Below are 26280 nucleotides of genomic sequence, written 5' to 3' on the forward strand. Positions count from 1 at the left end.
TTAGCAAATAAAGAAAAAGATTTCAGATCTAGTATTTTATTCAAACAAATGATTAATCAAGGTTTAAAGCTATCAAACCAGACTAAAGGTCTGTAGTCGGATTAAGAAACGATTTAGATATTTTTAAACCTATTTTATTATAGGTCAATCATTCATTCATTCACAAAGGTTTTCAAACGAGATAACCACATCATTCAGAACAGACAATCACATGTGAATACGTTAAACCTTTTTAATTAGTCAAGAAAAACGGGTTGTTTATCTTAAACAAAATCAGTCAAATATTTATGAGATTACGTGATCTCTAACAAAAAGATTTAAGGGATTACGTGATCCCTAATTTTACAAGATAGAAAATAAAAGCAACTCAAACCGAGTACACATGTGTATCGATCCAAACATAATTAATCAAGGCTACGTGGCCGCGGACTAGAGATCATAATAAAAGTTCTCCAATGAGCTCAGTTCCCGAAGAACCGTAATTGTGTGTGCATGGCAGTGGCACAATCCCAGAAATAAGAGACGTTTCTGCTGAGTGTGTTCAAGAAAACTATATTTTCAGTCAAAGAAATATTTATAAAATGTTTTTAGAGTTAACGATTCACCAGCATATCGCTGACGTGTTTTCCTAACATTTCAGGAGTTAATGTTAGTACAAGTAGAAAGGAATTATAGTCATTCAAGAAGATAGACGCTCGCAAGGTAGAGATGGCTCAGTTTTAAATCATTAAAATATTATAAACAATACTTAAATATGATTTATGAAAATTCAACCAAGGGTTATAAATTAAATACTCGGGTATTTATTATCCGAGAAGTTTTCCAAATAAATTAAATATTGTATTATTATAAATAAAGGTTTTTAATTAAATTGTTATTTCAAAAGTATATTAATATTTTATTATAAATTAAAGACTTCCACTAAACTCTTGTATATTTACAAAACATGTATCAACTATTGGTCACACGCCTAAGCCCTATGTCAGGGTGTGACAAATAACTCCAAAAACATTATATCACTCTCTTTTTTAAATATTAACTAGTATTTCGACTCCCCGCGTTGCGGGGGAGTGTGGAACCATATCCGCGGCTTAGATCTTGGTGATCGATAGTCAATCAAAACTTGTCAATTTTGATCATCATGGTTATGAAAAATGACAAAGTTGGTTGTTTCACATTTAATGTTGTTTTATAATATTGCAGTTTACAAAATTTCTGACCAGGCGTATTTTGCACTATACAAAAAGGTAGTGCATTCTTCATAATATTATGTAGACGCACCTTGCTTAGTGGCACAAAGCGTATTATATTTAGTCTACTGCTACAATGTTGTTACTGCCAAAAGAGTTGTGTTTTTGTTGAGGCGGATGTCTTTTATCCTTTTATTTGTTTTTCACATTGGCTTTTATCTATGCTTCAATATCGGTTCAACGTTGTCATGATCTTCATAGACAAAGCAAAAAAAGTTAAACGTCTTCCTGGTGAATATCTTTTGGACACTATGAGCATTGTGCATTGTGCCATTGCTTTGATGCGGGCCATGCATATTGCTGTCATTTTGAGAGGAGTTATTGAGAGTATATTGTAATGTATAGTAAGTAAAGGAATGTTAAAATTTTATTGACAGATTGTAACCTTGTTGTTTCTGGAGTCAGTGCTTATCAGTTCATGTATAGTATAAAACATTTTTGGGAATACTTCTATAAATTGAAGTATATAGAGTTTTCAACTTGTGCCCATGTGAAAAATATATTGATAAAGGCAGCTATCCTTAACATACCCTGATCACCAATATATAAAAAAGCCATGTTAAAACGGGTGTCGTCACTTGGGTCAAGAATAAAACTTAATGCAAATCAACACGTTTGTATTTTTAAAAATGTCCAAAACATGTTTTTTAAGCTCAGAAATAAAACCCAACTGACCCGTTTGCTGCTTTATAATGGGCACCATAACAGTAGTTTTAAAGTAAGCCACTTACATGAATGTACGCTGCTTATCGTCGCTTCAGTCTTTAGCTTTAGACACATTGAACTTATCAAGTTATCATCATATCCTCCAAAATAATAGCAAATTATATTCCAACAATTGTTATATGGAGCATTTAAGTTCAATGGCATAAAGTTTATCACCATTAGGGACAACCAAATCAACATTATATCAAAATCAAAATAACTCATTCGATTTACACCACCAGCATAAGGAACAAAATCAGGTGAGATATGCAATCAAAAATTACAGCAAATAATCCAAATGGTAACGCATACACTACAAGCAATAACGTATTCCACAACAACAACCGCTGGTATGGGGTAAACTGGTAAACGTGGCTGCCTGTTTTGAGAAGGGTCAACATTTGGTCTTCCAGTAGAGTTGCAGCCTATGTGTCATGAGGCCCAAATCCCCATTACTATCTTACTTTAGGGAGGTAATAATGAAATTGTCATTAGCTAATAGATGTAAGATGCCACAAAAGATAATACCATTTAGTATGCTTTGCCTTGGTGCAACTCTATCATCCGTATATAAAACCTTTCTTAATATTTATTTATCTTGTGTGCCCTAAAGCAACAATGCACGACAGTTTTAAAGTATTTTAATATATTCAATCTCCATAGCAGTTTTTAAAGTGATAGTCGAAGTTTATAAAGAACGTAAAGGATTTCATTCTATAAGTTTTTTTGTTCTTGCAACATCATCAATTTTATTCTTTCATTGAAAAGAGATTGAAAATGGTTAAGGCTCCAAAAAGCTGAACTAAACCACCCATGCAAATCAATATCCAAAAAACCCAAATCATTCGTCAAAAGTAAAATTCAAAATAGACGCTTCTATGGTGTTTCTTTCTGCACACTAAATTAGGACTAATTAAGGATCGAAGAAAGACATACCAGTGAGAGGTACGATGCTTCAACCTTGTCATCGTCTTCGCTGTCATCAAACTATGGCTCGACTTCATCATTGTTGAGGTGAGAGAGATGGGATAAAAGAGGATTCTTTGTAAAGTGAAGTTGGCTGCACTCTGGAGAACATGGAAGATTAACAGGGAAGAGGCATAGAGTAGGAGTTGGCATGCACGCAAAACAAAAATGTTTTGAAAAAGGATTTTTACAATCTTTGAAGCCAACAGTACAACAACATATAGCACCAAATACAAAGAATAGTGATCGTGTGTGTGACATTCGTCAAATTCTATTTAGTCTTTGTACTCGTTTATTTACCCGTTTGTAATCGGGTCGTCGCATTTAATGAAACGTTGAGTTATTGATTATGTTATTCGGTTTTATCTTCATTTACACATGATTTGTATTAAAATATTTTTAATCGTTGAAAGTATCCATTATGTGCGCTTATAACCCTTACAATATACTGTTTACCACAATTGATCACCAAATCAATCTTGAGGGATCTTTTAGCAATATAACAAAACCATTATTTTTCCCCTCCTTTTTCCCTTCTTCCCGTCGCAACATCAGACCCCCCCCCCCCCTTCCATTTTATTTTGATTCAATTGACCCAGAAATCACGGAATTTGATTAATTCGCTTGATCCTTATCATACATGCTCCACCTTGTTATGGTATGACGCGTAATTAACAGCTGATTTGTATCGAATTGTATCAATTTCATTAACTCTTTGAGCGCGGCTGTTCTTGACCTTGTTAGCCTATGAATACGAGTCCAAAACTCAATTAAATTTCTCCACACCATCACCTCACTATCACGAAGCAAAACCCTAAGACAATTGCATCTAAGAAGCTGTTCTAAGTCTCGTTTGATATCGCGTTTTGGCCGAAACCCTAGTTTTTGGTTCTCCTTCAATCTTTCATCATATTAGGTAATTAATATATGGATTGGGTTCGGATTTATGAGTCTAATAAAACCCCTATGTCAATTTTAATCGACAGAGGGTATATAATCCTCCATTGAGATCAATTCGATTTAGGGTTTATAATGAATTTGGGGAGAACCAGAACTATCATATTTAAATATCAGTTCTTATGTTCTAAACAAAATAGAGGCTGGTCCAGATGGTCAATACATGTGGATAAACACCTTGAACCGGCCTGGGGCGCGTGTTCGATTCCCCCAGGCCCGGTTTTTGCTGATATTTTTAATATTAATTGTTTTTAAACCTTTTTAATTATCAACTACTTTACTATATTAAAATAAATAATGTTTACACTCGTTTAACTAAACCGAATCTCGTTAAACTCATAAAATAGACATCCTTAAAATATTTTCATATATACATACATATACATATATATATATAATTCGGTAAGTATATTTTAAATAGTTAAACCTTATAGTTTCATTTAATAAACAAATATGATTTTTTCTATTACTTTAATAATTAAACTAATGAAATATTATTTCACTTTTATCAAATATTCTATAAAATATAATAAACCCTTTAACGTTTTCCCAAATCTGTTATAAACCCATTTCCTTGTGTCTTGCTTGCGTATATCGGTTAAGTATTTATTTCGTTTACGCCTTACTAATTAGGAAAAATCATCGGTACTTCTCGCGGAACCATCTAGTTGCTTTAATCGTTACCATCTCCTCGTTACCGTATTCCCTATTCCAAGTGAGTTATTCTTAACCCCATTTTAACGTTTTTAATATTTTTGGGGTGTAGCATGTAACAAGTTTTATCTCATTAGTTATGTGCTTATTTATAAACCGATTCACAATTAGCGTACATGTTAATATTATTCTTGTATATTGTTTATGATTATACGTGAACTTGCTTGCAACGTGTTTACTATTCTTATGGTGGAAGTTACGCAAACGCATACATATACACATAGTGGGAGGGTCCGACGGGACATACTTACGCCGTCTAACGATACGACTTCGGTTGTTCGTAAGGTGGTTCTCATTTCCCCTATTACTACGGTCTCGGCTAAATGAACGGGGGGACGACATTAATTGATTTCATTTACTTTACGCTTGAATATTTATTACATTATGAATGTTGAATCGTGCCTTTCATATATATGTATACTCATAAACTTATGAAAACTCACCAACTTAATTGTTGACAAATATATTATTTTCAATGTGCTACATGTTGAATCGATGGCATGCTAAGGATGAAGATCATTAGTATACCTTAGGATATTTGAATAAAGAACTTATTATTTGTTTGATGAAGTGTTCCTTTTTTTATTTTTAATAATGAATAATTGTGTACTTGTTACGTTATGAAATGAAATGATATAATTATTACCGCTTTAATAGTGTTACGAGCTATGAGTGATCTGTACGTTACACCCGGGCGTATTCCGCTTAAGCCGAGGTGTTACAGTGTGAGTGAGAAGAAACTTGTAAATTAATGTATGTAATAATTATTCAAACAAATAAAACTTCGAAAAGAAAAAGAATGAGGTACATACCTATGGTGAATTATTGCAGTAAAAACTACTACCTTTAATTAGGAAATTTATGTTTAGAGAAAGAAGGCAATCACGGAATGGATATGTAACTACATAACTAAATCAATGACATCAAGCTATCAACATGCTCATCATAACGATGACCCTATAAAAATGCAATCTTCCGAACGGTAAACATAAGCACAAAATAAACAAATCCTTACTAATCTACATAATGTAAACTGAGATCTACAACTTTAACAACAAAATCAAGCCTCATAAACCCTAACTAATATTATAAACACAATCAACCAAGTATACCTCATTTTAAATAAATTTCGATAAACGCAGATTAAATTTGAAGAGTGGAGAGAGAGAGAGAGAGAGAGAGAGAGAGAGAGAGAAAGAGTATTTAAGAAAACCATAATTAAAGATTAAAGAGGGAAGATAAAATTTACAAAATTTTTAAAATGAGGGAAATGAAAGCACTGTACGTTGGTGGGTGGGAACCTCAAAATATTAAAAAACTTAATTTTTCAATAAACAACGCTGCTTACAATAATATCAATATACAACACTATTTTTCTCTTATTTACAATGGTTTTCAATGGTGTGAGTAGTGGCGAAGTTTGGGCGAGTTCGTCGGGGGTCCGGACTCAATATATATTGTAAAAATCATAAACTAGGGGGCGGCCTCAAATTTTCGGTATAAAACGGATAAATTACACTACATATACAAATTTCAGTCGAAAAAACGATCAATTTACACTACCGTGCAAAAAAACAGGGGGGCACCCCCGGACCTAAGGAAGCTTCGTCCCTGGGTGTGAGGGAACATCAAAACTTTAAGCAACGCTACTCTACAATAAGTTCAATAAATAACACTAGTTTTCTTCTTATCTACAACGCCGGGAGGGAGCCTCAAAACTTTAAACAACGCTACTTTTCAATAAGTACAACAAACAACACTACTTTTCTTCTTATTTACAACGGTTTTCAGTTGTGAAGGAAACCTCAACATTTTAAACAACGCTAGATATCAATAAACAACGCTACTTTTCAATAAATACAATAAACAACGCTAGTTTCTTCTTGTTACAACGAGTTTAGAAAATTGTTCTTTTTAAAATGATGGATCACATCTTATTAAACGGTTGACCTTTATACCGTTGTAAAATATTCTTATGACCGGTGTCAATAAAGTTTTTGTAGTAGTGAGATTCTTTTAAGCATGTTTGAAGTTAGGAAATATGAGTTAATATAATATGGTAGAGATGGGAAAAGTAGTTACGTTTGGTTTCAAGAAAAGATGGTCCCCTTGACATGATTGAAGGTGGCTTTAGATAACCTGGTTATTGTTTAGTGAAACCTTAGATGCAACTAGATATTTGTTTATGTTAGACCATTTAGGTATTCCGACTAAATTTAGTATAATGTAGTATTTTATTTCCACTGCTTTTGTTTGAAAATCCTGTAAATGAAGCAGTAATGTTAACACTCGACTTTTTAATACGAAAGTATAATCTAACTATCTATATAATTACTTTGTAACAGCCCAGCTACCACCGTACTATAATATTGCCCGCTTTGGTCGGGATGTACCACCATCGCCTCACGGATTTGCTTTTGTTTGCCCAGGTGTTCACTCATCCTCTACTACTCCCACCTGAGTACACTTAACTGTGGAATTCTCCTCTCATCCACTACCATTAAGCGCCCAAAACGCGTTATGATGGGGAAGGTATCCACCTCCTTATAAAGAATGCTTAGTTCTCATTCCCAACCGATGTGGGATGTCGCATGCCTACCATAAAATCTTAGGTGTCACTCTCACATCGCTCTCCACCCTTTCGAGAGCTATTAGTTTCCTTGACACCTGAATGAAACTCTCTCATTGATTTAACCGGTTGATTTTTTTAATCTTTACACGGGTCATAATATCTCAAATACGGATACCATACCTACAAAGGAGAAACCATCGTCCTTTTTCATCTCCTTCCTTCAATCTTAAAACCCTAAGGGCGTGTTCGTTTCACAGAATTCGGGGAAATTTAAAGGAATTGGAATTAAAATCCCATGACATGGCGTGTTCGTTTCGTTAGAATTGGAATCTTAATTCCATTTTGGTGTGTTCGGTTCAAAGAATTAGAATTGGAATTGGAATTCAATTCCTTCAAATTCCTTTAAATACAGAGATTTCAAATCTTTCCAAAATTTAGTGGAATTCAAGGAAATTAATTGGAATCTTATCTCGAGTTTTTTTTAACGAGGACAACGAATAAACATTTTAGTTTTTTTTTTTACTTTTTTTGTTTTTAATTTATATTTTGAGTTATAAATTTTTTATTATTATTTTTGAATATTTTTTTGAGGGGTTTTGGATCTTAATAGAAAATCCATAAAATATATTAAAAAAAATCAAAACTAAAAATATAAATAAAAATCAAAAAATCTAAAAAAACTAAAATGTTTTCGTCGTTATCATTGTTAAGAAAAAAAAAAAAGAAAACTCTTTGATTCCTATTCATTTGTCAAACGAACAAATTAAGAATATTTTTGGATTTCAATCCTATAAAAATATTTAGATTTCAAATCCAATTATTTACGTTTCAAATCGTATGCAAATTCCAATTTCAAATCGTATGTCACGAAAACATTGACTTCGATTTCATTAAAGCTATAGTTTTTATGGGTTTTGATTATGTTAAGTCGGCTGATTCAATTGATTTTACACCCAATTCAAAAAAAAATTGAAGCTTCTGGTTTCATGGTTACTCATGTGAGTATTAATTTAATTTCCGAATTATTTCATGTTTAGTTGATAAATTTCATATTTTGTTGTTAGTCTTTCGTTCATAAAATGAGATATATTACAAGTGATTTTTTTAGTACATGTGATTTAGATTTTGTTGTATCCAAATGCTTCGGATCCAATGAATGGTGAGGTTGCGGCTCTTTTGAACGTGATAAAGTTTCTTATGAGCAACGGGTGAAAGGTATGATTTTATGTGTGTTTCACAAGTGAGGTCAAAGCTGAAAAACAAACCAAACCAATATTAACTACAATAGAGATATATTTTTCAAAGAAACCAATTCCATGATTTTAGTTGAAACCATGCGTCCATGAGCTTCCAAGATAGTGTCATCTTTTGCAGTTACTTATTAGAATTAGAAATACGGTGGCTATGTTATAATTTTGAGAACTGTAATCATTAATACATATTGTTTGATTGTTGTGAGTGAAATGCTTACATTTCATTTAACTTCTTATAGTTTAGTGGTTTGGTTTGATTAGTTTTGATGTTACGACAATGTTTCAATTGTATTATTTTCACTTTCTTATTTGTACAGACTGCAACTCAGCTTTCATCTGCATATATTTATTTAATATGGTGAGAACATTAATATGCATTTGGCAATTGAAATTTGAACTTTTATGCTAGGCAACTGAATTGACCTTTTATGCAGCCATTTGGCAGTGGAACGTAGGTATTTTAGTATTCGAATACATAACCCGAAAGACTTTGGATTTTGACTTACATTCGAGTAATAAAATCGTTGGCTACTCAGCGTGATGATGTGAAGAAGTTGACAAATAATAATATATTATTTCATTGTCTTGGTCGTGATGAAGAAGTGGTGAAGAAGATGTACAAGATAGATGCACCCACGGTTAATCTTTACATCCCTAACCATGTATCTCTATTGCCTGAATCGGAGATCTTCCACCATCAACAACTCCATTCCTAATGACGACCAACCCTGAATCGCTTGATGCTCTCAAAACCGTTGAGCCCTAAATCGTGTTCTTTCAATTTAATCCAGATCTATTCACAGCAACAAAGATTCGTGCTTGACATTCGAGACTAAGAAACTCGATAAGGTATGAGCCTTAATCTACTGATCAAATTCTAGGTTTGTTTATTATGATTTACATGGTATAGATTTATTAATGTGTAGAACAACTTTTTTGTTCACATTTTAGAGATTGATGATAATAGTGAGTCAAATGTTAGTAAGTTACTTACAAATAGACAGCATCCATTGATGTTCATGATTATATGTGTGTTTGAAACTAATTCAGTGAAGTAAAAATATAGTTAACGTCATAAAAGAAGTTAAAAAAAAAATGGTTGCATGGGCAAACTTGTCTTTTTGTATACAACAAACTTGCCAAAGTTTGCTTATAGAAACCTGGGATTTAACACACTCAAGGTGCGCAATAGAGGTGGATTGGCTGTTGTATTTGCTTATTATGAGGTAAAAAATTATAATAAATTGTTAGTAGAAGACCTCAGTTAACAGTTGTATTAATTTGTTTGCAACTAAGTGCGGTGTTCCGAAGAGATACTCAATCCCAGGTTGGAGCAAATCAACATCTAAACAACCAAACTAACCAAAGTCACAATTAGTATATACTTTATTCCTCATTATAGTTAATATATTAGAAAAATGGATTGATCAATTAAATTTGATCCACAGTATAATGTGACTGGGTGAATAATGAAGTTAATTTTACCATTTAGCCGTATTAACTTTCTATAAAAATAGTTTCCTTCATATTTTTAACTTTTAGTATATTTTAATTATTGTTCATATATTTTTTAAGCATATCATTAAATCCAGAATTAATTGTTTTTAGGTTGATTTGAGTTTAGATGGAAAAGGCATAGAGGGACCGAGTGTAATGGGTATAAGTTGTGATACTCGGAGTCTGATGGAACACTGGTAGATTTCAAGTTAGTTGGTCTTAAATTGTTGTTATTATTGTTATTCATGTTTATAAAAGATATGTATAATATGAAACTATTTTGTGAAACACAGGCGGTTGTTGTTTCGCTTCTGGTAGTTGCACTGTTGTATTCATATGAACTGTTTACAGTTGATTGTGATAGCTGGCTCAGCTGCCCCACAACGGTATTCACCTTTTGGATTCTTCTTTCGGGTGTCAGCATTTGTTTTAGAAATCATTATGCACTTTATTTGTGTAATCGTGCTTAAGGGTACGCTATTTTTTTGTTGTCTTTATTAAATATTAGTTGTAGTAGTTTATGAATACACAGTTGTTCCAGGGAATAAGTATTTCTTATATTAGAAAAAAAAGTTAGCTATTACTCATTGATGAAGCCAACTTTCAACCTGTTATCATGCTCGGCTCGCTAGCTCAGTTTATACATGCCTATTGTGTACATACGTAGCTATGTTTAGCTTTTGCCTACTTTAAGTTTAAACGATATACTCATTTTATAAAACCACTTGCTTGGTTGGTCCACATTTTTATCCCATTCCCTAGTAGGATGTTGCAAGATTAATACGTTCTAGTATGTGGCAAATTAATTTAGTCTGTGGTTATTTTCAAGGTACAGCCTATCCTGGCGAGAGCATTCTTTGCCAAGTCATACATGGTAATATGACTTTAGTATGTGCCCTTTTGGTTAGATGTTCTCTTTATATTACTTAATATATAAAATAAAAATTATAATCCATACATTCAATAACAAAAGTTTTCTTTTTCGAGTTCGGTTCGGTTATAAACGTTGGTTCGGTCATTCATCCGTACATGCAAAAGAAAGGCTGAACCAGAAGTTTCGTTTAAAAAAAGTTAAACAAAACCATAACTAAAAAGGGAGTATGTCAAATCAGTTCTAAGTCACTAAAAGTTTTACTTTCTATAACTTTTGAAATTCATATAACCTTCTAAATTGATTTGTATGGTAGATTATTTCCATACTAATACAAATTTTGCAATTATATTTAGCACATCAGTTTTTTTTAGTTTTTTATTAATATTTTATTCTAAAATAAACAAGTTGCGTTAATACCCCTCAGGATTTTGAAGCTTTTTTAACATGATTTTTACTATGCTGCAGGCGTCTCACATAATTAAGAATCCAAATCGATTGAGACACCTGGTCAAGTTTTAGCCGAAGAGTTCTCACGCCGTCTTGGAAGATAAAGATTCACATTTTATGAAAGTCAATGATGATCTTCTTTGTTACCACCAAAGTATGTGATTTACTATTACACCCATCCAGTTTTATTAATTTTATCAAAAAAGTTTTTTTTAACTTCTAGAATTCATACAAACTTCTAAATCATTTAGTTTAGCAGTACAATACATATTATAATATTTAGCACTATATTTTTTTCACTAATATTTAGCTCACCAATCCTTTTAATACTTATAAAACATTCAACTTAAGATAATACTCCTCAGGGTAGAGTTTTTTTTAACAACATTATTGTCATGTTGCAGAGGTCTCGCGTAATTAATACCTTTCACGCTGCCTCGGAAGAGAAGGGCTGACTTTCTAGGAAGTAAAAGTTGACTTTTTACGGTTTGTTGAATCTTAAATGTTTTGCTATTTGCTAAATGGTTAAACGTTTTCACAGCAATTGGTGCAATCGTTTCTGCAACCGATTTTGCTTGCACTTTGTAGGTATAAAGAGCATAATTAACTTTGTTTTAATCTGAATCTATAACCTTTTATTAAATGTAAAAGTTTCAATATAACTATTTTACTTGATTTCAATTTAATTTTTTTTTTTTGGCTTACAACTTCAACAAGCTGACTAACATCATTTTCCACTGCGAATAAATAAGACAACCGTAGGAACGAAATCCACTGCGAACAAGTTGACTTTTTATGGTTTGTTAAATCTTAAATGTCTTGCTATTTGCTAAATGGTCAAACGTTTTCACAACAATTGGTGCAATCGTTTCTGCAAACGATTCTGTTTGCACTTTGTAGGTATAAAGAGCATAATTAATTTTGCTTTAATCTGATTCTGTAACCTATTATTAAATGTAAAAGTTTCAATATAACTATTTTCCTTGATTTCAATTTTTTTATTGGGGCCTAAAACTTCAACAAGTTGACTAACATCCTTTTCCACTATGAACAAAAAAATGACTATAGGATCTAATTTGCTTCCATGATGAACTGGTCGTCCCATACCTTCAATTAAACTCCATCCAAACAATAATAATTATATTAATATAAAAAATTAGATATTCAACTGAACACATAAACCATAAAATTATCTAATATATATAATCGTAAAGTTTGGTGCCGCTAAGCCGTCGTTGGGTCACTTGGCGGCACCATACTTGTCATAGCATTTTGGTTTTTCTTTTTCGTTCTGGTATCGTAACGAAGATAACGGAAGCTGAGCTGAGCGAATGACAATTTTGTTTTCTCTTTTGTTTGTTTAATTCCGATATCATAACAAATGTGATGAAAACCAACCGAATTTGCATAGACTCAACGTTCGGGACCGACAACGCTCGGTTTTACCAATGCTTGAGTTTACCGACTGACACCACCCCATTGTTCCACTCAATTTTTATATTTTTTTCCTTTTTTAGTTACGGTACCAACACAAACGTAGCCGAAACCGACAGAATTTGTGTCTGGTTACCGCCTCAATGCCGGGACCAAATGCTTGAGTTTTATCACTGCCCGGGTTTATCGACCATACAAATGTCGTATATATATTTTTTGAACGCAAAGGTTTTATCAATGGTATCTATACCGTAAAGAACGTAAATGATACTAACAGTATTCGCGTTAACTCACCGACGTAATGCGCGGGCTTTACCAACGCTTGGGTTTTACCAACACCCATGTTTCAACGTTAAAGTTTTACTAATTCCCCCGGCGCAACTCGCCGAGTGAAAATCTAGTTAATATAACAAATTACATATACATAACAATATTAAAAATAAACTTTAAATAAACCTGTGTAACACGCGGGCTAAAATCTATTACGATATATATATATACGAAATGTTTCAAAATTAATGAAAATAAGATGAAAACCTGTCATATACCTCTTACAAAGTTTTATTTATATATCTTATTATATTTTATGCTGTTATACAATGTTTGATCAACAATCAAATCAAACATTGCAAACTATATGTCATAAAAGGTATCCTTCATTCTTCTAAGAGACTCAAGAACAGAGTGAGCAGTGCAAAAAGCAATAGCCTGGACCGTAACCATCGGATTCACACCCAACGCGGTGGGGAAAACACTCGTGTCCGCCACATATAACCCTTCCACCTCCCACGTCTCCCCCATCGGGTTAACCACAGACCCCTTCGCTTCGACACCCATTCGACAAGTCCCCATTTGATGTGCCGAACATATCGGCGTTGACAAGTCTCTCAGCGCTCTCGAGCTTTCCTCGCGCACAAAACTCTCAAACTCGTGATAACTCACATTCTTCACATTCAGTGTCCTCCCTTTATTATTATGTGTCCCGATCTCTTCAGCTCCCGCAGCCGCAAGTATTCTCAATATTCTCTCCAACCCTGCTTGCAGATTATGTTCGTCGGTAACGTCCATTTGGTAAGTAATACATGTTTTCGGGTGTACTTCACCCGAACCCTTATCTCTTGCCAATGCAAATATGTGTGCTGTTCTTGAGTACTTTGACATTCTCTTCCTGAAATCGGAGCTCGAAATCCACGGCATCAATCCCGAAAACATACCCGGGTGTAGCGCGGGTGTTTGGATAACAGCGCCGTATCCAGAACCCATGAAGTCTGCGACCACGGTCGACATAGCGGTCATTATCCCTCCTTCGTAGCTCTTTTTCTCGGGTTCGGGCCAGCTTTCGGACGGGAAATGACCCCATGCCATCGCTACCGGATGAATATGCAAGTTCTTTCCAATATTCGGGTTCTTTAAGCCGCTCTTTTTAAGGAGTAGAGGGGTACACATTGCACCACATGCTACAATGGTCACTTTTGACTCGGCGAAACATACTTGTTTTGTTCCGTTTTGATGCTTGAACTCGAAGAGGACGCCTTTAGCCGTGCTTTGATCTCTGCCTTTTTTGCGATGGTGAATAACCTTGACGGCCTCACACCCGGGTAAGATTGTACCGTTTCCGGATTCGATTAGGTCAACTAGCCATGTCTCCGATGTACCTAGACATGTAAACGGACCGATCATTTAGTAAAACGTTCGTTGGAACATTCGTATATGTTCGTTTGTCTCATACATGAACGAACATAAACAAAGTTTTTTTATTTATTTATTTTCACAAAAACATATTTGTGCCTCGTTCGTTCAATATTGTTTGTGAATGTTCATTTGTTTACGTTAATTTTGCTGATTATTGTATGATTGTTTAAGTTTGTTTGTTTATATATTTATTTATTATAAGATATTTATTTAAATATCTTATACTCTTTACAATTTAATTATTGTAAGTTACGAAATAAAAATATCATTTATTACAACTTAATCTTGTTTATAATAGTAGTACTCTCACTCGGTTACTATGTTCCTTCATTTATGTTCAGTTATATTCATGAATTTGTGTTTTTTTTAGGTTCGTTTGTATTATTAACGAATGGGGGATTGGCAAGAGCGAACACAAATAAATTCATATTTTTAATGAACGAACACGAACAAGAAAACTCGGTCTGATTAGTTGTTCGTGTTCGCTAGTTTCTTCGACTAAAGTTAAACAAAGAAAGCCAAACATGTACCTTTTTTCCCTCCATCTTTGCAACCAAGGCAGCACCACCCGCAGTAGTGATCCGGAGGTGAGTTTCTGGGAATGTTGTTAACAGGATAACCTAATTCCTCACACCCTTTTCTTAAAACTATGTTATTAAATCCTTCATCTTCCACCTCAGATTGCACACACATTCTCTCACACACAACATTCAAAGCTTGATCATACAGCTTACTATCAAAAAACTCAAGTTCATAGCATTCGGACCACTCTTTTCGCACGTGAACCGGAGTTTTAAGCGAAGCAGACCAGTTGATAGCCGACCCACCGCCAACTGTGGAACCGGCTAGTATCATCGCTTCCATGCGACTCGTAGCTAACAATCCTTTTCCGAGGTACATTTCATCCATGGATGGCCCTTCAAGAAGAGAAAGATTACTTCGTGCTTGATAGTTTCCTTTTTCGAGTACAAGAACTCTATAGCCGGATTTAGCTAGAACACCCGCAACAACACCGCCACCTGAGCCTGAGCCAACTACTACTGCATCACATTTTATGACCATTGATGGGAGTTTGGGATCTGTGGTTGGATAACGGGGAATCGAAACTGATAATCTTGATCTTTGTAATGCTTCTGTGATGAACTTACTAGGCTGGTTAAGGTAGACAATGCCTTTATAAAGTGGCCCAAAAAATGATTCTGTGTTGAAAGAATGTTGAAGTTGTTTAGTGAAATTAGGGTCAGGTCCACAATAGTCTATGGCTCTCCAACAAGGGTTCTCTTTCTTCTCATTTACCTGCAAAGATAAAATAGAAACATAATTAAGAAAGATTTCTCGGTGGATTCGAATAAATCCTAGGTTGGTGCAAGCAAGAAATCTCGAGGCTGGTACTAATTTGAAAAGAGGTAGTTCTAGCTCGAGAGGAGGAGATTCAAGGTCGAGGAAAAATCAACCGCAACAAATGTTTGTAAAACACCTACAAACGTTTTCATTCCCTATAATATGGCTATCCGGTATTCCCAAGACCTCCTAGCACCCCACCCCGTCAATACCATTAGAAGATCACATGGCATTCGACCTGTTGGCACCGAGAAGCCCAACTTTGGTGAGGATCACTCCCTTCCGATTTATGACGATGACGAACATTTTGTGCCAAAAACTCAACAATAGTGTAATGAGGGTCTTGAAAAAACAGATGTTGAACAAAACCATGATATGGATGAAGGTGATCAAGGTGGTGCATGCAATAGAAAATTCAAAGGATGGATAGATCACGTGTCGTTAACAACCAAGCGTGCGATAACTTTGTGTAAAGCATGGGTTCCTAGCTATTTATGACAACAAGAATGTCAAAATCAACAAACAATGACTAGTTTTTAAACATTACAATTTTTTTGGTGGGCAAAAGCAATCAAAATTTGCATCAACTAAATTCAAAATGGAGGCACTATGCAAACAAGAAATAAACTTGTTCAACGGATATTGAATTCAAGCGATACAATTTATGTTCCTTATTTTTAGTCTATTATAGCAATACTTTTTTCTATTAATGTATTAATTTTAATTTTTATACCTCTAGAGGAGCGACCACGAATTAACGGACGCAACGATGAATACTGAAAATGCATTGATTACTACTATATTAATTTGACTTGAATTTTCTACTCAACTGAAAAAAAGAATAATTAGAATATGTTGGTGAATGGCGAGTGTCATGTCTTCCGTGAAAGACCATGACCAATTGGCCACCAAAGACCAAGCTAATTAATGCCGTTTTAAAAAAAATCTATGTATAAAGTGTTTTTTGAGTAGCTTCTCACTTTTCAGTTTTCATACATGTAATTAACACTAACAATTATTAGCTTTTACGGAGTATCTCTTATTTTCAATAAATTAAAATTTCATTTATACATTTATCTTTATTTTTATCCATTCACAATAACTTTCAACAGATATTAAAAATTATAGAATATAAATAATGTTTTTCAAATTTACTTACAAATAATAACATTTACTCTTTTACTTACAACCACTTTATATAATATAAATACCCACTCAAATAAATAAAAAAAACATGTTATATGAATGCTTCGCCTTGTGGTGCGCACATATAGTGTATATATGTGTACACTAGGGTGGGGAAAAGTGAAATTGCATTAATTTTGACTTTATTTTACTAATCTCGTGAAAATAACATTAAAAGCGGCGGAAGGTTAATCAGATATCATGGGGTGACGTTGATGGCCGAAAGACAAGGGTTCATGCACCAATCGACGATGTCCCGATGGTTGAGTGTTATGTGTTTTATTTCCAAGGTTTGATGCAAAACTACTATCGAGCCGGGGGTCTCACCGGAAGCAGTCTCTCTATTCCTAAAGGGTAGAGGTAAGGCTGTCTACATCTTACCCTCCTCAGACCCTACCATAACTTTGCTAGTTGTGGGATATACTGAGTACGATGATGATGATATGTATTTATATGAATGCTCATGGTACTTTTAAGATCATATGCTATGGGGCGCCCTTAAGGGGCTTTTTTGGGCAACGTAGGCGCGGAACACCGCGGTGGGGCGCCAACGAATGTTGGGCGGCTGGGGTTTGACCAACACATGCTTGTTTGCGTTCAAGTTCAATTCCTTAACGAAGAACGCATTTGCTGTTCGGTTAGCATTTATAAACCTTCCATGAACAAGATGCTAAACGAATAAACAAGAATAAGACTTCATTTAATTCGATTTGTTTATAACCCTGTTAATTTTCAAATACGATTTGTGTATATTTTTTATAGAGAGTAACTTTATTTGACTTAAGAAAATAATCTATCTACTCTAATAAAATAGTACAAATTATTGACACTTGTCAATTTCATAGCTTTCCTCACATTTTCCAACCATTTTCAATATATGGTTATTGTCTTTTAAGCTATTTTAATATTTAAATTCAAGGTTATTTTTATTTAACGTTAATCCAAACCGATTCATTTATTAACATTAATGGTGAAATAAAAAATATAAGGAAATATCAAACTTGAAGTTGCAAGCCTGTCAGTATAAATTTTAAAATCACAGGCAATTGCAAATTCAAAAAAAAATAAATGTGCATAATTTTCGAAGATATATGAATTTGTATGGTAATAAGCTACAAATTGATTTTAAACTGGGATTTGAACAGCAATGCATAATTTTTATATAAGATTGGTTTTAAATTTGGATTTAAAATTTTCTTATATGCATTTAAATTCAGGAAAATGTGTATTTTCTTAATTTTCTTCAAACATTTTGTATAAATAATATTGCAAAATGAATAATACACAAACACACACACACACACACACACACACACACACACACACACACACATATATATATATCTTCGTGTTTAGCATTAAATCATTGAAGTTGAATGTTATAATTATAATCCATATGTATAAGGATTACTAAATGAATTATCCATCATTTATTTATATTTCTTTGTATAGCATAAAAGGTTTTAGTAATAAGAAGATCAATATTAAGTTTTTAATATTTTTTTCATAACTCAGACCAAAATGCTTTGGAAATATATATTTTATGACTTGATTCATAATTTTTATATACATTTAAAATATTTAATTTAATATACCTTATGAGACAAATTCTTTAATTAAAAGCATTCAAAATTTTAAACAAAAAAAAAAATTTGTTTCATTCTCATCCCACTGTTGTTACTTTTCAAAAATCATTTAGTATATTGAAACCTAAAATGTGGTCTTCATTAGTAAATTTCAATATTTCAATATAATATTAAGTTCGTAATTTTATTCTTATACAACTGCCATGAATTGAGGTTATGTTAGTGTTACATGTTCGTTGGTACATAATTAAAGTGTTTATTCTGATTTATATTCAAAATAATAAAGCTATATAGAAAATAAAAAAAATACATTTATAAAATTTATTATTAAAATATGTTATAAAAATTCATCAAGATTCACACTTTAATTATATTGTAAGTTAATAGAAATATTTATTATTTTTATTTTTGTATTATTTATAACTTAATCATGCTTCTCATTACATTTCAAGAATATTCTATTTTTATATTAATTTTAAAAAAAAGTTAACTCGGTTAAAAGTCATATACCATACTTCCGTAAAATTTGAAATCTTTGTTTTTTTTCTCTATAAGTTGTTAATTATATATATATATATATATATATATATATATATATATATATATATATATATATATATATAGGAGAGGGTTATCCTAAAAACAAATAGTTTTCTAGGAAGACTATGAATAAATTATATCCATTGGATCATGTTAATCAATGGTTGAGATTTAAAATTATAAAAAACCATCATAGTTTCCTAGAATTACTCTTTTACAATTATAACCGACATAGTTTCCTAGATTTGTTCTTTCATCATATGTTGTAATGCCACATGTCAAAAATTAATTGGTCCTTACCATTCCTATGAAACTCTTTCTTTTTATTTGAACCATTTTCTATACATATATATATATATATATATATATATATTAATTAGATCTTCCAATAATTTCCCATAATAAACACTAATAACACGGGATTGGTATTCAAAATTTAATCATTCATTATCCAATACTTTCAACTATTATAATAAGAATCGTTTTATACATTCACTTTATGCAACTTTAAATCTTCAAATATTCTACTAACTCTGAATAATAACTGTTATTTTAAAATACAATTTTAAGGTTAATTTGTCTTTGTCGTTTTCTTAGCAATTACATTCATATGGAAAGAAACAAATCATTTTGTTATGTTTTAATTTTCAGTTTTATATGTTGCTTGATTATACAATTGTAAATTGTAAAACATAAAATCAATTAAAAATTTGTATCACACGAAATATTAATAACAACAATTTATCATGATCAATCAATTTCATATTCTAAAGGTTCAAAGGATGATTATATCATCGTAGTTCAGGCAATCTAGTTTTTGTGATAATCATATTTTTTGTGGATAAACATGAGTAGATGATCTCAAATGACATCATATTAATTGATTAAAAGCCTTGATATTTTATTTGCACGTATATTTTTTTTTGTTAGTTTCATGGATACATTATCATTTATCTTAGGTTGATATGTACTTGAAAGAACCTTGTTTGTCACACGGATAACTATACGTGACTATATTAAGAGTTAAAAGCAGACATAGATTAAAGGTTTTGATTATTTAATAAACAATGTATACCGACCAATACAATCACAAATGTATTGTACAAGGAAGTTTTTACGTACTTGTAACATATTTGTGTAGTCTTAGTTATGTAATTTTAGTACAAATTATAATAATATTAATAATATATAATCATTTTGTTGACTATATATCACTAAATGGTTAAAACTTAAAATTTTTTCATCAATTACCCGTGTAATTTATAGATCTCAAACTAGTAACATTAAAAAAAAAAGAGTATGTTTATTCCACACGTTTCGAGTGTCGCACCACATGTTTCCTAGCTTATTCGAGCGTTCACATTTCTCCCCCTAATTTTGGATACATTTGTAGATGGTGAGTAAAACAAAGAGAAAATATTATTTGTGTATATTTGAAAAAATAGTTTTGCATAATATTTGTTTTTTATATTTTTTTTGAAAGTTATTGTAAATAAAGGAGAAATAAAAGGGTAAAGATGATGATATACAAAAAAATTATTTAATTGTAAAGAAAGAAAATAAATTAGTGATTTTTAGTATAGTTATAAAATGAGAAAAAAATTAGATTTTTTAATGGTGCATAACGAATAAAAAATTAGATTTTTAGTATATGTCTCCGCATAAATTTTTCTTTTTTGTTGAACGCATTGACTCTGTTTTTCTGATCCAAGTAGCATCTTGTTAAAATATTTCAAACATGTCTTAAAAACCTTTTTCCTAACGCCTATTTAAAATCATTAATGTGTCACTGATTCATTCAATTATATTCATCAGTCATAAGGAAATCATTATACAAGATAAAACACTCAGGCTATGCGTAGTGGAGGGGCTACATTTAGGGGCGAATTGCGCCGTGTGTGCCCAATCAACAAGGGGTAAAAATTTGTTTTTGGGGTGTAATAGTGTAAGGGCTACAACTAGCAATATAATAATAATATATAATATATATATATATATATATATATATATATATATGCGCACACAATCCATACATGCTGCCCCACCAAGAAAACAATTCGCCGGACAAGTTAATGTCGCCCCCCCACAATTCGCCCCACAATTTGTCTAGGGGGGCGTGTTCGTGTCCCAAATCCTCCACTTTTCGCCCCTTTCTCGCCCACTACACATGGCCTTAGGTCTAACTCAAAACCTTTTTTTTTTCATGTGTGGAAATTGAATTCGGTGCCCTCTATTTTTTTAATTGACATAAAGGCCTCACGTTAATTACTTAAGTTGTGGATCATTAGTTCCTAAAAACTAATCAAATATTACAGTTTGAAAGGAAGTTTTGTTAAATTAGAAAAATATAGTAATCACATAGGTGGTCTAGTGATAGGAGGATTGAGTTTTCCAGCAGAGACTCAAGTTTAATTTCATTTGTGTCATTTTTGGATGGATATTGATAATTAAATATTTGAATTAGGCCTTGTGTAAAGGTTATCAGTTTGAACCCAGAGCCCACCCGAGTTTTCGTCCCAATGTGTGTTACGTTAGAGAGTTCTGCTCTTGTGGTGGCACAACGACTGTCAAGTGACCGTCGGAGGTATGATTTTCTGGAGGAAACGTCTAAAACAAACTCTGAAGCCAGCATGAACCCGATTATAACAATAAAGTCTGACCAGAATGAAACATCAGAACTTTTAAAATTTATAAAGTATGATAGCGTATTTATGTTCTTGTAAGATACCCAGGCACGCCATAACTCGGTATCACGTGGCCCATGCATAAAATATGTCATTAATTGAGACTGCCACTAGGCCATTCTCTCATTAAGAGTTGTGAAAATAGACACTATAAAAGTATATGCTCAGAAATATTAACATATTTTCATATTAGGTTTTCTTATTAGATATAAGTCGAATAGATGTCAACCTTTTATATTTATTTTGATGATTCAAGTCTAACTCGTCTTAAAATACTAGACGGGTGCCCGCGCGATACAACGGGGTGTGTGCACAAACACAATCAAGTGCGTAACCGGTTGCCTTACGCTCGTTATGTGGCACAATACACTCATTGATCGGTCGTGCATGTGTCAACAATGCCATCCGCGTAACTAATGCCTGAATGCACGTAACCAGCGCCGAAAATCAAGAAGCAAAATTGAAATATACAAAAAATTCAATTAAATCATTTCTTAAACCAACATATTTAAAGCTGAATCTCGTTCCGACATGACATTGTTAAAACCCGAATTGGTTATGAGTTGACCGCTTTCAACCTGAAATCTGTACCGACCCGACCTGAACAAAATTAACTTTTTTTTTTGTATCGACTCGTTCAGACACTAATCCGGTCCGAAACATGATCCGAGCTCACATGACCCGATCTATTGTTGGTCATTTAATATGTTAACATTTTAAAATAATAAAGTACAATAATACCATACTGAAATTAAAGAGAATAAAATGCTCGTTTTTATGGTATATTTTTTTATAAAAAATATTACTGTGTGAAAAAGTTAAGGCCGTTAAAAAATCGTGGGGATAGTTGGTTTAGAAGAAGGGGTAAATTTGTAACATCACAATAAGTTTACACAAATTGATTAAAGCTCAATGACTATTATTGTAAGTATCTTTTGAAACTAAATTGTTTAATGGTATCTTATGTTTGCAAAAACTATAATACCCTAATTAAAGTTGTACTACATGTTTTATAAGTTGTAAAACTCTTATTCTATGAGATATTCCCCTCTTAAAATGATGATCTTAACTTTGCCCATCACTCATACTTTATATATAGTATAGATTAAGAAGAAAAATATTACTATAAGAACCCTCTTAAATCAAATTTTGAACATAAAGACCTTAAAGATCCTTAGCCTTGACCATCACGCTATTGCCTAGGCTTCTTGTCTACTTGATGAGCAGTAAATAATCAAACAACAATAACTATGGTAACTGGCCAATGAATGGTAAATATGTGATCAAAGGTAGCCAGTAATTGAGTGATTATCACTAATTGAATGATTAGTACGAACTACACTATGAGTAGATGTTACTTGTAAGTACTTACATAAGCCAATCACCAGTACTAACTACCCACTGATAGAAGCCCTTTAATCAGTAGTAACTAAGTTCATACTAAGAAATCCCTATATAGTAGAAACTTTCTATTAACGTTAGTTGTTTAAGTCGCTAAACCAACAAAATATTGCATAAGCACCGTGCCATTTCAGTTATACAGTGTGTGAGTGTGACCGTTCACTACCTAGCTATAAACAATAATCTTTGATCTATAAATCGTTAATTGATTGTTTGAAATACTGCCACCTGAGAGAAAGAATTTTTAGAAGGATTGTGCAAGCCAGAAATTATGTACTTGCAATATACTCTTTATTTAACTTCAATCTGTAATATTATATTAGCGGATTCAATTATGTAAATTAACTCAAACATTATATTCAAAATTTCATTCATGATTTTAAGATCACCTGCTAAATGATCTTTTTATGTCTTTTTTGTTTCAATCTGATAAAAATTACATCATATTGTTTTTATGAGAGGGTTGTATAATATATGTCTAAACAACGCCACATATAGGCAGGGTCGGCTCATAAAGAGACGAGATGAGCGACGACTAAGCCTTAGTCTCAAGAAAACCATAATTATTAAAAAAAAAGATATATATATATATATATATATATACTAGTTTGATCCTACCGTGTTACTCGGGTTTATTCAAGTTTTATTTTAATCGTTTTGTTATTTTATGATTATTTAATTTATTTTTTAATGTAGTTTATTTTTAATTTAATACATATATATTAGTTTGTTATTATATTTTTTAGATTTGAGTTTTTTCAATTGAGATGTGTAGGTTTTTTAGATTTTTAAAGAAAAAACATAAACAGACACGAGCATGTTGATTTTTTTTAAGTGAACAAACATAAACACAAATATTTGTCTAATGAAAAAGGGGATGTTAATGTAGTTGACAATGGTGAGCAGTATTGGAAGTTAACCGACGATGAAGATGATAGACCAGTAATAGAGAACATGTAAATGAAATAAATTAAATTAGGGTTTAATGATAGTGTTTACCAATAAATGAGATCTTATAACCTATTTGAGGGCTATTAGGGTTTGGTAAGATCCATAACCCGTGTAAATTATTCTTTGATGATTAAGGAGTTATTTCACAAATAAATGAGATGTTATAACCCGTTTAGGAGTTATCCGAGTTTGGTGAGACACATGACTCGCAAAAATTATTGTTTGATTATGAAAGAGTTTCATAAACATATGAGATGTTATAACCCATTTAAATACTATCCGGGTGTGGTAAGACCCATACGAGTGAATTCGGGTCAAATGCATGAGAAGTCTCTATTTAGAAATCAAGCAATCTGGTGGCTCTAGAGAATGAGGGGGAACAATCTGAGAGCGACACATATGATTTCATGGTAGACAATTATATAGATAGTTAGATATATATATATATATATATATATATATATATATATATATATATATATATATGATCAGGATCAGGATCATGTGAGAACTATTTTGAAATTGAGAACCATTTTAAATTTAGAAAAATCATAAAACATAAAAAAACGCAAAAATGAAAAAACGTAAAAATATCAAAAATCTTATTTATCATCCCGGTTTCATAATAAAAAAAATTGTCTCGGTTTAGCTAAATTATACACATATGTAAAATATGTACATACATGTTTTTTTTATACATATATGTACAATTTAAGGTAAATGATAAGGTAAATATGTGTATATTACGTAATTATAGATTGAATGAAATTATACACATGTGTAAAATATGAAATTTTTTTATGAAACCGAATAAAATATGAGAATTTTGGTTTTTTTTACTTTTTTAAAATGTATGTTTTTTTTTTGTTTTATATCTTTTTAAATGTTTTTATAGGTTTTGTTTGTGGCTCAAATTAGTTTTCAAAGTTCTCAGTTTTCAAATGATTTTCTTAGGATATTTACCCTATATATATATAATAATAATTTTATTCTAAAACTACAAAAGTGACCCTATGTGTAATGGAAAGATTGCTAGCTAGTCAATGGAACCAAAGATAATAGGTTCAATTTCAAATACTGGGTTTTTTTCAATAGAAAAAAGTGTGTTTTCTATTGGTTACTTTAGTAACTTATTAGTTTTTTATTTTTTTCTTTGATTTGTATTGAGTTTTGAAAATGCAACTCAAACTTGCCTGAGTGAAATAAGCCAATGGAACCACTGTTTTTAGTGACCGGAATAGACTTCTCAACAGAAAAATGTAGCTGAGAGACCATGCAAGTAGTATCTCCTCTCTCTTCTTAGCTGAAACTCTGCAGAACTTATGTACATATGGAAACTCATTTGACAAGCAATGTTTCCCACATAGAATCAATGTTCCGATACATGTTGATAGCAACCACAAGCATAACCTAAGGGAGATTTGTTTTGGGTGCTCCGTTTTAAACAACATGGTCGAAGCAACCTACACATGTTAAATTAAAAAACATTATATTTTTGTTAAATAATATTGTTTAGTAATATACTATTTACTTGATCAGGCGTTCCATTCATCGAAGCAGAAGTGTGATAAAATTCAGCAAGTGAATCATTGACAGCACGATCTTTGTGAACACGGATTGATGGAAAGAATGTGTCGCATAACGCAACCATTGACTCCATTTCTCGAGAAGAGAGAAAACGACTGTAGTTTATATTGTCGTTGTTATCTCTCTCCTCCTTTTCCATCAAAGTCACTTGCGTGTCAATCCCCAACACCATATATTCGTCATTTTCTAAATCACCCCGGTTTACCAAAAGATTCTTATCGACCATTGGACTTCCATCCATAGTGTACATATTGTCACTTGGGTCGTTGGCGATAGATAGATATATAAAGTTGTGTGCGGGTGAAGACAGGGAGGAGGGAGGTAGGTGTGTGGAAGTTTGAAACAAAAGTTTGCAATTTATAGAAAGAATTGAAGAGGGTTTCCAGAGTTGTTTTCATTTTATTTGAAACACATAGTTTATTTATTTAAATGAAATTGAAATTAGTTACGACTAATGATATAATAGTCAAAATACACTTACAAACGTGTGGGATCACGAACGTGTGTTAAAAATTGGTGGATAATAAATGACATATAAATACCTGTCCTACAATTCTATATCTTATATAAACAGTTACAGGATGCAGATGTTTAAAGATATACACAACCGTAACTATTAGACATGATATTTAAGCATTTAGCCT

At 32.3% G+C, this 26280-nt stretch overlaps 1 protein-coding gene across 1 annotated transcript; it reads right to left on the minus strand.

Moving 5' to 3' along the window:
- Positions 1-13211: 13211 nt before the first annotated feature.
- Positions 13212-25913, minus strand: LOC143564978 (long-chain-alcohol oxidase FAO4A-like). The gene is made up of 4 exons (XM_077052100.1): positions 25581-25913; positions 25243-25512; positions 14892-15657; positions 13212-14324 (listed from the first exon to the last, which is right to left on the minus strand). The coding sequence occupies exons 1-4, from the start codon at positions 25884-25886 to the stop codon at positions 13303-13305; spliced, it is 2364 nt and encodes a 787-aa protein (XP_076908215.1). The 5' UTR covers positions 25887-25913; the 3' UTR covers positions 13212-13302.
- Positions 25914-26280: the final 367 nt, after the last annotated feature.

Source organism: Bidens hawaiensis, unplaced genomic scaffold, assembly GCF_021521415.1.
Source record: "Bidens hawaiensis isolate Kalapana, Puna unplaced genomic scaffold, B.hawaiensis_p1.1 tig00022193_1, whole genome shotgun sequence".
In the NCBI taxonomy this organism is placed as follows: domain Eukaryota; kingdom Viridiplantae; phylum Streptophyta; class Magnoliopsida; order Asterales; family Asteraceae; genus Bidens; species Bidens hawaiensis.

Bases quoted from the DNA above. Each gene is read 5' to 3' on its own strand.
- LOC143564978 (XM_077052100.1), bottom strand. From the start codon at position 25,886: ATGTACACTATGGATGGAAGTCCAATGGTCGATAAGAATCTTTTGGTA. The intron at 15,658-25,242 runs GCAAGTTTGAGT...TTATCTTTGCAG, and splicing joins CATTGGCTTATTTCACTCAG to GTAAATGAGAAGAAAGAGAA. The intron at 14,325-14,891 runs GTACATGTTTGG...TTACATGTCTAG, and splicing joins CAAAGATGGAGGGAAAAAAG to GTACATCGGAGACATGGCTA.